General features: G+C 39.1%; 1 protein-coding gene across 1 annotated transcript in view; it reads right to left on the reverse strand.

Annotated features, from left to right (window-relative positions):
- HTR7 (5-hydroxytryptamine receptor 7) overlaps positions 1–14,519 on the reverse strand; it is a 274,320-nt gene that overhangs the window by 37,517 nt on the left and 222,284 nt on the right. The window contains exon 2 of the mRNA XM_075348749.1: positions 10,426–11,175. Within this exon, the coding sequence (XP_075204864.1) occupies positions 10,426–11,175 (750 nt within the window). The remainder of the gene's footprint in view (positions 1–10,425; positions 11,176–14,519) is intronic.

Raw genomic sequence — 14,519 nt, forward strand, 5'->3', positions numbered from 1 at the left:
ATATTTATGTTTGGTGCTGTTTGATATTATTGGATGTTTCCCTTTTTTTCCTTGATTCCCTGCCTTATATTTTTTCACTTTATATTTGTAAGTATACTATATATAACGAGTGAAATAAGTATTGACTACGTCACCCACCAATTTTCTAAGTAAATATATTTTTAAAGGTCCTATTGACATGTAATTCTTGCCAGATGTCAGTAACAACCCATCCATTCTACATAGGCAAAGAAATCAAACCTGTCTATAAATTTAGCGTTTTGTAATATTGAGAAATGACAGGGAGAAAGTATTAAACACATGACAAAAGAAAGGTATATAAAGCGTTGGAAAGTCATGACACCAGTTGAAGTCTATAAGTAATTAGAAAGCAGTCTTGCCACTTAGTGAAACATATCAACTAGTTCAACTTATCGCCCATAAAAAGTTGTCTCATTACCAAGTTGCCACACAAGAAACCTCTCATGATGGGTATAACCAGTGAGCTGTCTCAAGACATTTGAAACTTTATTGTTACTAATCACATTGATGGTTTTAGTTATCAAAGAATTTCTAAACTACTGAAGGTTCCAGTGAGCACATTTGGGGCCATAATCCGGTAGTGGAAAGTACATCATTTGACCATAAACTGGCCACAACCAGATGTTCCCCACAAGATTTCAGACACAGGAGTGAAAATAATTATCAGAATCATTTTCAAGGAGTCAAGGACCACCTGTGGAGAGCTACAGAAAGACCTGGAGTCAGCAGGTACATTTGTTTTACAGAAAACAAGTAATGCACTCAACCTCCATGGCCTGTATGCACGCTTACCACACTAGACTATTGCTGAACAAAAAGCATGTTTCAGAGTGTTTAACGTTTCCTCAACAACATTTAGACAAGCCTCTGAAATACTGGGAGAATATAGTCTGGTCTAATGAGACCAAAACTGAACTCTTTGGATACTATAATACGCACCATGTTTGGAGGCCAATAGGCACTGCATATCACTGCAAAAACACTACACCAACAGTGAAGTTTGGAGGTGGGGACTGGGGACATCATGGTTGGGGCTGTTTTTCAGCATACACCACTGGCAAATTTCATAAAATTGAAGGGCTGATGAATGAACAAATGTACTAAAACATTCTTGATAAAAATCTGCTTTTCTAAGTAATTATATTTACTTAGAAAATTGGTGACTTGTTTAACCCCTTAACGACCGCGGGCCGTAAAATTACGTCCTAAATGACATAATCTTACTGCCCGCGGTCCTCCGGCGGCAGCATGCCGCGATCGGCACACATCTCAGCTGATTTTCACAGCTGAGATGTGTGCCTGCTAGGCACGAGCAGAATCGTTATCTGCTCGTGCCGATTAACCCCTTATAATGGCGCTGTCAATACATGACAGCGCCATTATAAGCGCAATCGCGGTAAAGTTTTACTTACCGCCGAAACCGGAAGTCACGTGACGCGATCACGTGACTCCCGATAGTTGTCATGGTAGTACAGGGTCATGTGATGACTCCTGTACTACACATGAATTGGTTTCACTTTCGCTGTGCCCGGGGCACAGCAAAAGAGAAAGACAGCGTATCTGCTGTTTACAGCCTTCCAGCTGTGATCAGCAGATACTGCAGAGCGATCGGAATGCTGATCGCAATAGCCCCCTAGGGGGACTAGTAAAATAAAAAAAAAAAGTAAAAAAATAAGTTTTAAAAAATTAAAAAAAAACAAAAAAACCTAAAAGTTCAAATCACCCCCCATTCGCCCCATTGAAAATTAAAGGGTTAAAAAAATAAAACATATACACACATTTGGTATCGCCGCGTTCAGAAACGCCCGATCTATCAAAATATAAAATCAATTAATCTGATCAGTAAACGGCGTAGCGGCAAAAAAATTCCAAACGCCAAAACGACATTTTTTTGTCGCCACAACTTTTGCGCAAAATGCAATAAGAGGCGATCAAAACGTAGCATCTGCGCAAAAATGGTACAGTTAAAAATGTCAGCTCGAGACGCAAAAAATAAGCCGTCATTGAGCCTAAGATCCCGAAAAATGAGAACGCTACGGGTCACGGAATATGGCGTAAAACGTGCGCCACTTTTTTCGGACAAACTTCCGATTTTTTTTTAACCCCTTATATAAAAGTAAACCTATACATGTTTGGTGTCTACGAACTCGCACTGACCTGAGGCATCACACCCACACATCAGTTTTACCATATAGTGAACACAGTGAATAAAATATCTCAAAAACCATAGTGCTATCGCACTTTTTTTGCAATTTTTCAGCATTTGGAATTTTTTTGCCATTTTCTAGTACACAATATGGTAAAACTGATGGTTTCATTTAAAAGTACAGCTCGTTCCGCAAAAAATGAGCCGTCACATGACCATATTGACTGAAAAATAAAAAAGTTACGTCTCTCAGAAAAAGAATGGCGAAAAAAAAAACGGAAAGCGAAAAATCGGCCGGTCGTGAAAGGGTTAATAATCATTTCACTGTCTGTATGTGGGGTAAGATCAAAAATAGGATAAGCCCTTTGATACAGTGGGGGTCCAGCCTTTTTGGGTAGGGTGGCATTAAGTTTTGCTAATTCTGTATGCTTATAGAATATTTTTAAAGTTAATCTATCAGCAGGTTTTTTCTATTTATTCTGAGAATAGTATGATGTAAGTGCAGAGACCCTCATTATAGGGATGTATAAATTATTAGGTTGTGTTCTATAGTTTCAATACAATTCATTTTTTTTTCTGCAGGAGAATATCACTGCCTGATTACAAGTCTCTAGCAGGTCAGTCAGGCTAATTTGTAATTGGTGTAACCCCGCCCCTTCACTGAATGGCAGCTTGCTGACAACTCACAGTACACCCAGGAAACTGCCAGTCAGTGGTGTGGGCGGAGCTATACACAGCCCAGAAGTCTTAATTCAGACAAAACAAGGATTATATCAAAATTACACTAAGCAGTCCCTTGAATCAAGCTCTCTGTCTGTACATTATGCTGCTATCAGATTCCATAGCAATAAACTGCTGACAGATTTCCTTTCATTATTTGAATAATTATGTTTTACGTGAATATAAAGTATAACCTTAAGAAACTGTGGGATACAGTCTGTCAAGAATAGATGTACAGATTTTTGATCTCCTCTGCATTTATTTAGTTTTCCAAAACACTTATTATTTTGACTTTACATTTGAACTATCTATTCTTTTATGTAATTCTTATACACAATGTAATTTTATACTGCTATTTAGCACTGCATTATGGCTGAGATGTGGTTTGTATTTGTTTGTGTGCAACCTAGAAAAAATTTTCATGAGATCTGTTTTCATGTATCTTTTGGTTTTTTTTTCTGCACATGGTTACATAGGATGTTTCATAACCTGAATGGAGCAGTTTAAAATAAAATTGCTAGGTGTTCAGGCAGGTGACCCTCCCACCACTAATGGAAAAGTCATATCCAATCTTTATGACTATTTTTTGAAATTGACATAAGCAAGTGAGCGATTTCATGTATCTATGTGCTGCAAATTTTGGCCAAGATTTATTATTGTCTTTGCCCTTGTTTTTGTGTAGTTTTGCTCAAAAAGTTTCTAAAATGGTTAATGACAATAAAAAACAGCCATTCTTTACTTTGCCCCAAATTCATGAATTTTGTGCTTTATTTTAGTGAATAGTGAACATTAAACATCCGCAAATGTTTCAACTAAAAACGAAAAGGAGCTTAAAAAGAAACACAACATATTAAGAGGGGATTTAAAAAAAAATAATAAAAAATAATAATAATTACTATTATTTTACTTGTTAGGAGGTACTTCTCAATAAGTTAGAATATCCTCAAAAAGTAAATTTCTTTCAGTAATTTAATACAAAAAGGTAAACACATATATTATATAGAGTCATTACACACAGAGGGATCTATTTCAAGTGTTTATTTCTGTTAATGTTGATGATTATGGTTTACAGCCAATGAAAACCCAAAAGTCATTATCTCAGAAAATCAGGATAATTCCTAAGCATTTAAAATGGTCCCTTAGTCTGGTTCAGTAGGCTACACAATCATCGGGAAGACTGCTGACTTATGTCCAGAAGGCAGTCACTGACAAACTCCACAAGGAGGGTAAGCCACAAAAAGTTATTGCTAAAAAAAAGCTGGCTGTTCCCAGAGTGCTATATCCAAGCATATTAATGGAAAGTTGAGAGGAAGGAAAAAGTGTGGTAGAGAAAGGTGCACAAGTAACCGGGATAACCGCAGCCTGGATAGGATTGTTAAGAAAAGGCCATTTAAACATTTGGGGGAGATTCACAAGGAGTGGACTACTGCTGGAGTAATTCATGCAAAAGGAGCCCCGACCAAGTATTGAGTGCATTTACTGTACAGACTTTTCAGGAGGCGCCAATATTTCTGAGTTTAAAATCAATTTTCAGTTGGTCTTATCTAATATTCTAACTTTCTGAGATAATGACTTTTGGGTTTTCATTGGCTGTAAGCCATAATCACCAAAATTAACAGAAATAAATGCTTGAAATAGATCACGCTCTTTGTAATGACTCTATATAATATGTGTTTCTCTTTTTGTATTGAATTACTAAAATAAATTAACTTTTTGAGGGTATTCTAATTTATTGGAATGCACTTGTACATACAGACTTAGGAATTGAGCAATAATAGCCATAGGCACTTCATTAATGACTTGGATTATTTAAACAGATAATATATACTTTTACACTAATTAAGGATTCCTCTGGATTTATGTTTATTTGTAGATTAAAAATGATTTCCTAAATGTATTCAATATAAACATTTTCTCTGATATTCTATATTAATAATTATTACACATATAATACAATTAACTCTCTCTGTAATGTTATCAACTCTTACAGAAAAACAATAGTTCAAGTTAGAGACAAATTTGAAGATATATATTTTTTAACTTATACCTGCTCTACGAGTATCAACATAGTAATTTTAATTTATATCTCATAGAAGCAAATGCATTGTATTGGATATATTGTGAAAGTAAAGTTCTAAGATACAAAAATATAATAAAATCAATGGATGTAAAGAGAGATCTAAATGGAGCTTTAGAAGTGCTCAACTCCACTGAATTTCATCTTCTAGAAGTGTTCCCATAGTGGCTCACTGCTGAGACCTCTGGTATTCTGTAATATATTGGGAATCCGGTAGCAAGTATTCAATTCCCTCCAGCATCGCCACAGGGGAAATAAACCATTCCACAGTGTGAATTAAATTCGATGGGCTGTCAATATAATATCCAGACATATAAGATCTTGCAGAGTGTGAAACCCTCTATGTAGCCACTTTTTAATATGGGTACTAGATGCTTTTTGCATCACAAGCAGCACTACTCCAGCACATGGGATATCTATTAGGGTATGTGAACATAGAGTTTTTTGAAAAGTTATTTTTAAGCTGGTCCACTCCAAAAAAAGGCCTGAAAAGTTATTCAACTACCACTGGAAATACCGCTTCTATTTATCTCTATTGGGAAACCACTTTGCTGTTCATACGCTCAGTGTTTCAAGCATTTTTTCCTACTTCAGGTTTTAAAAAAAGGCTCATGAAAAAAGTGTATGTCACTCCATATGTAATACAGTCCAAACTAGGCACTGTCAATTCAGAAGGCTGAAAATAATGCTTCAGAACAAAAAACGTCTCCAAAAGTACTTAAAAAACTCTTCAAAACTGCTTCAGAAAATATTTCCAAAAACTCCCAAAGGGTATGTTCACACAATGTCATTTAGATGCTAGTGAGGCCACTGAGTTCAGCCAGGCAAAGCCACTTCAGGAAAGCATTAGCGGTCATTTTCCAGGGGCAGCTTTGCTAGTGGCTTAACCATAATTCTTCACCCTATACTGTTAAGTGTGTGGCTTCCAAGAAGACAGACAAATAATGAGCATGTCAACTTTTTTTATCCTCTTGAGGGTCTCCAAACTATGAAGCAGTTAAAAGAAACTACATAAGATAGAACATGTGCACAGCAATGTCATTTCAGGTTGATTATCAGCTACGTGTCTACAGAGTGTTTTTGTTGAGTTTTCAGAGCAAATCGGATCGGATCACAGCTGCAGAGGAGAGGGCGGGTGCTGCGGAGGAGAGGGAAGAATTAAATCTCCATTTTCAGCTCATACGATTATCATACTGCCCTTGGATATCGCTTTTCTCTCATCCAGAATCTGGACAAGAAAAAAGCTGACCATGTGCTCTCCGTCATTGCCTAACGTTGGTCCGAGTGCACTGCGAGATTTTCTTGCATTGTACTCGTCCGATTCATATGCTCGTGTGCCTAGTAGATAAATACTAGATAATCCAAAAATTACAACCTTAGCACCAGTAATTGTAAACCACTATGAAAGGTATAATTTAATAAATATGCATTTAATTTATGGTATGTATTTGAGCATATAATTTGAAACAACATAATAGTATCTTGTGGGTCTGTAAATCAACTTTACAGAAAATATGGTCTGCTTTACTTTCACTCATATACTCTGAGTTTACTTATTGGGTTCTGAATTCTATGACATAAATGCCAAATTGACATAGGAGAAAGATATGGTACCCGATTCATCAAGACTGGTATTGTTCACGCTTAGACTACACCAATCTTGATGGAATACAAGAGGCGCCAAATTTCTTAAGAATTACAGGCCACCTGATGAAGTCAGCAATTATTCTGAGTGACATATACAATGCCCTGCGAAAGTATTTGGCCCCTTTGAATTTTTCAACCTTTTCCCACATTTCAGGCTTCAAACATAAAGATAAAAAATTTAAATTTTATGGTGAAGATTCAACAACAAGTGGGACACAATTGTGAAGTTGAACGAAATTTATTGCTTATTTTAAACTTTTATAAAAAATAATAAACTGAAAATTGGGGCATGCAATATTATTCGGCCCCTTTAAGTTAATATTTTGTAGCGCCAACTTTTGCTGCGATTAGAGACTGAAATTCTTGCACATTCTTCCTTTGCAAACAGCTCAAGCTCAGTGAGGTTGGATGGAGAGCGTTTGTGAACAGCAGTTTTCAGCTCTTTCCACAGATTCTCGATTGGATTCAGGTCTGGACTTTGACTTGGCCATTCTAACACCTGGATACGTTTATTTGTGAACCATTCCATTGTAGACTTTGCTTTATGTTTTGGATCATTGTCTTGTTGAAAGACAAATCTCTGTCCCAGTTGCAGGTCTTTTGCAGATTCCAACAGGTTTTCTTCAAGAATGGTCCTGTATTTGGCTCCATCCATCTTTCCATCAATTTTAACCATCTCCCCTGTCCCTGCTGAAGAAAAGCAGGCCCAAACCATGATGCTGCCACCACCATGTTTGACAGTGGGGGTGGTGTGTTCAGGGTGATGAGCTGTGTTGCTTTTACGCTAAACATATTGTTTGGCATTGTGCCCAAAAAGTTCGTTTTGATTTCATCTGACCAGAGCACCTTCTTCCACATGTTTGGGGTGTCTCCCAGGTGGCTTGTGGCAAACTTTAAATGACACTTTTTTTAGGTATCTTTGAGAAATGGCTTTCTTTTTGCCACTCTTCCATAAAGGCCAGATTTGTGCAGTGTACGACTGATTGTTGTCCTATGGACAGACTCTCCCACCTCAGCTGTAGATCTCTGCAGTTCCTCCAGAGTGATCATGGACCTCTTGGCTGCATCTCTGATCAGTTTTCTCCTTGTTTGAGATTACATTTTTGAGGGACAGCATGGTCTTGGTAGATTTGCAGTGGTATGATACTCCTTTCATCTCAATATGATTGCTTGCACAGTGCTTCTTGGGATTTTTAAAGTTGTGGAAATCTTTTTGTAACCAAACCTGGTTTTAAACTTCTCCACAACAGTATCACGGGCCTGCCTGTTGTGTTCCTTGGTCTTCATGATGCTCTCTGTGGTTTAAACAGAACACTGAGACTATCACAGAGCAGGTGCATTTATACGGAGACTATATTACACACAGGTGGCTTATATTTATCATCATCAGTCATTTAGGACAACATTGGATCATTCAGAGATCCTCAATGAACTTCTGGAGTGAGTTTGCTGCACTGAAAGTAAAGGGGCCGAAAAATATTGCACGCCCCAATTTTCAGTTTATTCTTTTTTACAAAAGTTTAAAATAAGCAATACATTTCATTCAACTTCACAATTGTGTCCCACTTGTTGTTGATTCTTCACCATAACATTAAAATTTTTATCTTTCTGTTTGAAGCTTGAAATGTGGGAAAAGGTGGAAAAATTCAAGGGGCCGAATACTTTTACAAGGCACTGTACCTCTTGGAGCTGCGCCAGAATTGATATTCCAGTCAGAGGCTGGAGTAGCATTCCTGCAGTGAAAAAGGATGGCAGTCATGATGAATTGGACAGGTGGGAGTGGCCAGGATCTTTCCCGCTCTGGCTCCTCCCCCATTTCACCCATATTGGCAGTTCAAACTGGTGTGAAAACACCTAAAGTCACGAAGAACTCCACGTTGCTTAAAAAAAATGTGACTTTTCAAACCTTTTCCACCAAATTTGTGGTATAAAGGTTTTGATGAATTGGCCCATTTTGTATATTTTTGTTAGCCCAAAAATTTACTTAATAAATCTAATGTTGTAGCTTGTTATGCAACGTTTACATTTCACTACAGAATATGATTACTTCAGAAAATTATTCTTATCCATAGTATAGGGTATAATCTACTTATTAGGGACCTGACTGCTGTTTCCCAATGGTCCCAAGTACAAGACTCTAGAAACATGGGCAAAGACTTTAGCCATTAAGAATTGAGTGGAGGGGTGCATTCTTGACTTCTACTCCATTTACTGTCTGTGGGAGAAAATTGAGAACAGCTCTTGGGTATTTCTAACAATCCCACAGAATTAATAAAGCCCTGCTCTATTTAAGCCAGGGCTCTGCAGAACCCCTTTCTCTTTGCTCTGGAGCTCTCTTCTCAGGCTCACTAAGAATCTCAGCTGTCAGAACACTTGAAATTAGTAAGTTATCCATCATTCTATGCAATTTAAAAAAATAGCCCTTTACGCGAAAGACGTCCCAATATACAGATTTACCAGAAACCTCCTGATTATGAGTTTAGGTGAGGAACCCCCAAAACACACCATACCAAGGGGCAGATTTGACAACTCTGTTTAATATACAGACAGCTCTATACATTTTGTATCATGTTAGTGCATCTTAATATGTAACCCTTTATAAGTGGGCAATTTTCTTTTTGCAAATTCAGTTTATAAAACTAGATATGACAATATGTTGCAAAATGCACCAAAATTACCGTAGTACTTTTTTGAACACTTAGGTACTCTCACAACAAAAAATCTGCTCCTGTGTCTATTGTGATAAAATATATCATCAGCAGGATCTTACAAATGAGGAATTTCACTATTCAGAAGAACATAGGAATGACTAGAAAAGAGAAAGGATTATCTTTCAGCACTTGTCCATTTTGGCCAATAATTTATTGCTGGAGACCCTTGAAAATAAGTCAATTGCAGAGTAAACTACTCCTGAAATCCTCGGATGTAATTTTTCAAGTAGCCGAGCAGCAAGTCTTCAGTTTTCTTACCGCACCTCCACAGGGGAAACAATTGAACTTTACTATGTTTCGATTGAAATCAATGAACTGTGGAATGTTATGGGTCCTCCAAGAGACATTCACTAATTTCTGTGGCTCACAAATGAGGTTTTTGATTGAAGATCTGTATCAATTAAATCATACACTCCCCATTAAAGAGGTTGTTCTCTACTATGCTGAGAAACAAGGCTTCTCTTAAATACCTTGTGTTGCCAATAGGGCCTGTGAAAGGAGCTATTGCTGTCTGATCATCCCCATCTCGTGACCCCTGGGTTCCTTGACCTCTGGGATCTGATGATGTCAGGTCAAATTCCAGTTGACCTGACATCACCGAATTCGACCCCAGTCTTCCTGAATCACTGCTCTGTGGGTGGAGTTTCCCTGCTCATCACAGCCCAGTATCACAGCCCAGTATCTCCCTTCTCTCTCCTTCCCTGCAGAGCACCACAAGCAAGAGTTATGCTGGGCTGTGACGAGTTGTGAAACGAAGACTGAGGCAGGCCGCGGTTATGTCAGGTCAACTGGAAGATGATGTGACATCACCGGACATCAGAGATCACAGAGCTCAGGGGATCAGGAGAAGGGGATGAGCGGACTGCATTAGCGCTGCTCACAGGCACTATTGGCAACACAATGTATTTGAGAGAACCCTTGTTTCTCAATATTATATCGATGTGGCTTGGAAAAATAAATAGTGAACCACCTCTTTAAGTCAATTAGCTAAATATTGCATTAAAGTAAGTTTGGTGCATTTAGAATACTTTAGAAATGTTGATCTTTCATAAATATTAATACACTGTTTACTTTACAAGAATAAACATCAGTTGTGTTCTTACAAGGTGTGATCGCGCCTTTCTGCAAGCTTCAAAGCCTCATGCATTCCGGCGGCTGACAGCTTCCTGTTGATATTCCTGTACCTGCATTGTAACAGATTGCGATAAGTTGTCCTCAGGTCTCTATTAAAAAAGGCATAAATGAAAGGATTTATCAGAGAGTTTGCATATCCCAGCCATAAAAATGTCCTTTCCATCCACAAAGGAATACAGCTGCACTCTGTTCCACAGATAAATGGTCTTGCCGTTGAAAGTATAAAAAAAGGTAGCCAGCATATAGTAAAAGCCCCTACTATAATCCCAAGGGTAGTAGCTGCTTTCTGTTCTCTTTTAAAAATGGATATGTTTTTTCTGTCATTTTTCAGAAGTTTTGACAAATTTGTACATTCTTCTGATTCTTTGTGTATTTTTACAACTCCATTTGCCGCAATCATTCCTTCGCTTTCCTCTGATCGCGGAAACCCAGCAAACTTGTGTTTGGCAGCACTCCTTTTTGCCGCTTTGAATATTCTGTAATACATGAAAAGCATGACCGACATTGGGATGTAAAAGGCAACAGCCGTAGAATAGATGGTGTAGCCAAAATCCTGACTAATCAAGCAAACTTTGTCATCGTTTACATTCTGAGCCCAACCGAAGAGCGGAGGTAATGTGATTGAGGCGGAGAGGAGCCAGACACACAGGATCATTTTGGCCATACATTTCCCATTTTGCCTCACTGGGTAGGTCAGGGGTCGGGTGATTCCAAGATACCTGAAAATAAACATAGCAGTGTTAAGTTATTTTATATATTTCATATGACATTATGATTAGATGTGGTGAGGCAGCATTTTTTTGAGGTAGACATGACAGTAGAGCAGATAGGTCGGCTTTAAAGCTGGGGTCCCATTAGTGTTTGGCATCTGATGCAAGAGCAGAGGATGTGATATGCTAATGACCCTCGGCTCCCGCTCTGCTGCGAGCGTAAGCCGAGTGTCATGCCACTGTGACCCGATCTTGCAATCGGATCACTACTGTGGAGGAGAGGGAGGGACTAATCTCCCCATCTCCTCCATTGTCAGCTTGTGCGTATATTGCACTGCACTTGAATGACATGCGAGCGCAGTCTGATGTTTCTCTCACACCCATAGACGTGTAAGGGGGAGAGTGATATGGCTCTTGCAGACAAGCACAGCATGCTGCGATTTTTTTCCTCAGTCTGATTAGGGCTGAGGAAAAACTCACAGATGTGAGCTGCAGCCTTGTCTTACATGAGGCCGAGTGCAATGCGAGATATTCTCGCAGTGCACACATGCGAGTCATACGTCAGTGTGACTCTGCCCTAAAAGTGATCCTACAGCAACTGTAATGTGTACAATATAGGACTTTGCCCCCTGTAGGAGCATTGAAAAACACACTGTTTCCCAAAATTATTGGGTATTAATCAATAAATAAATGTCGTACCAGAAACTCATTTTTTTTCTCTTTTAAAAGAAGTTCTGCAGCAGTTCAGGTAAGCGTAACTTCATTCTATTTATCATGATATTATTCTTCAAGAAAATCAAATTGACTGAAACCAAGGCTGAATTCTCACGTCTGTCTAAATATGAACCTGTTAGCTCAGGTCAGGCGACCGGATATTGCGATCTGAGCACTGTCCACATTTCACAGATGTTTGAATTTGGCCAAAAAGCAATTTATGTACGTGGCAGACCAGTGATTGTAAAAGTAAGAACTGCTAAGGAAATTTAATTAGGGGTAAGTCATACTGTTCTAGAATAGTCATTCTATAGGACGCCTTACAAAGTAAAATTGGCCACAATTACCCATGATTTTTACTTTCTTATCCTTATGAACTAAATAGCTAGTTAGTTAGGCTATCAGAGAAGCTCTCGGTGCATTATGACGTGATTGAAATACACCTTTCCACCAGCCTTTTTTTCATGTATCTCCACCTTCCTCTTGCTTTATAAAGCCATAACTGTCATCAAAGCATTAGGGGGGGAGATACATGGAAAACAAGCAGGATTGAAGGTGCACAACATTTGCAAAACTGAGAGCAGGGCCTTACATATTCTGAACAAAAATATAAATGCAAAACTTTTGTTTTTGCTTCCATTTTTCAAAGATCTAAGACTTTTTCTATGTACACAAAAGGCCCTTTTCTCTCAAATATTGTTCACAAATATATATTTTTGTTCAGTATAATAATCATTAGGCCCAATAGGAAATATCCAAATTGGGCCCCCCCAAAACAATAAAGTTAATAAATAAAAAAGAAATACAGCATATACATACAGTGGGAAACTAAGTATTTGATACACTGCCAATTTTGCAAGTCTTCCCACCTACAAAGAATGGACAGGTCTGTAATTTTTATTGTAGGTACACTTCAACTGTTCAACTGTGACAGACAGAATCCCCCAAGAATCCAGAAAATCAGATTGTATGATTTTGAAATAATTAATTTGCATTTTATTGGATGAAATAAGTATTTGATCACCTACTAACAAGCAAGAATTCTGGTTCTCACAGACCTGTTATTTTTTCTTTAAGACGCCCTCCTACTCTGCACTCATTACCTGTATTAATTGTGCTTTTTTGAACATGTTACCTGTGTAATAGACACTTGTTCACACACTCAATCACACTCCAATCTCTCTACCATGGCCAAGACCAAAGAGCTGTCTAAGGACACCAACAGGGACGTAACGATAGTGGTAGCAGAGATCGCCACTGTGACCAGGCCCAGCAGAGATAGGGGTCCGATGTCTGCCCTGCAAAGAAGCAGCTGGCTCCTCTCTATGAGACAGGAGCTGTGCTGTTCAGTGGCAGACCACGCAGCTGCTATGGGGCCTATGAGTCAGTGGTGAGTGGGGCCAGCGGAGGCACGGGCCTCCCTCGCCTATGGGCCCTCGCCCATCATCGCACACAGCAATGATTAAGGATGGAACGTAGTTGCTATGCTCCGTCCCTCATCATTCTCCCTCTATGCCTGCGCTCAACGTCTCAGTGCAGCGGAGCGTGGTGACATCACTACTGCACAACTGCTGTGCTGAAACTGCAGAGCAGTAGATGCTGACTTGAGCAGTGGGGGAATGAGGAGAGGTGAGGACTTGTTTGCTTTCTTTAATCAGTGATTACACCGTGACCTATGGGGGTGCATTAAACAGTATGGGGCTGCATAATACAATATGAAAAACACCTTATACATGGATTATTGGACTGCATTATAATACATGGAGACCTACGGGGTGCATTAAATGGTATGGGGACTGCATACTATGAAGAACTATGGGACTGCATTATAAAACATGGAGGACTATGGGGCTGCATTAAATTGTATGGGGGCTGCATAATATAATATGGAGGACTTTGGGGCTGCATTAAATGGTATGGGGGCTGTATAATATAATATGGAGGATTATGGGGCTGCATTAAAATATATGGAGGACCATGGGGTGCAGTATAATATATGGAGAACTATGGGATGCATTATAATATATAAAGGGCTATGGGGTGAATTATAATACATGGAGGACTATGGGAGGTGCAGTATAATAATTGGAAAACTATGAGGGTGCATTACATGGTGGAGTATGGGGGTGCATTCTAATATATGAAGGGTTATGTGGGTCCCATTATACTATATGGAAGACTATGTGGGGGCGATTATAGTAGTTGGAGAGCTATATACAAGGACTAGCTGTACTACCCGGCTTCGCCCGGGTTAATCACTGTTGTTGACAAAATAGAATGTATTAACATTCCCGGGCTAGAATGTATAAATAGAATGTATTAACGCCCGGGATAGTAACTGTCTCTCTGTTTCTCTCCCATTCTCTGTCTGTCTCCCCATCTGTATATATCTCTCTGTCTCACTCTCTCTATCTCTCTGTCTGTCTCTTTCCCTGTGTCAGGTTTCCAGGTTTTCCAGTTCTCTTTTGACTGCACTTGCCCTCGGTTAACATGGAGGTTACCGTTCTGTTGCCCTACTTCCTGTCCAGCAGCTTAAAAGGCCGCCTCCCAGCCCAGTCCAGTCCCTGAGTATACTGCCTGCTGTGTGCTCCTGCTGTGTTTGCTGCTTATTCCGGATTGCCTCGGGATTCCCCTAAAGG

Source organism: Anomaloglossus baeobatrachus, chromosome 5, assembly GCF_048569485.1.
Source record: "Anomaloglossus baeobatrachus isolate aAnoBae1 chromosome 5, aAnoBae1.hap1, whole genome shotgun sequence".
Classification (NCBI taxonomy): domain Eukaryota; kingdom Metazoa; phylum Chordata; class Amphibia; order Anura; family Aromobatidae; genus Anomaloglossus; species Anomaloglossus baeobatrachus.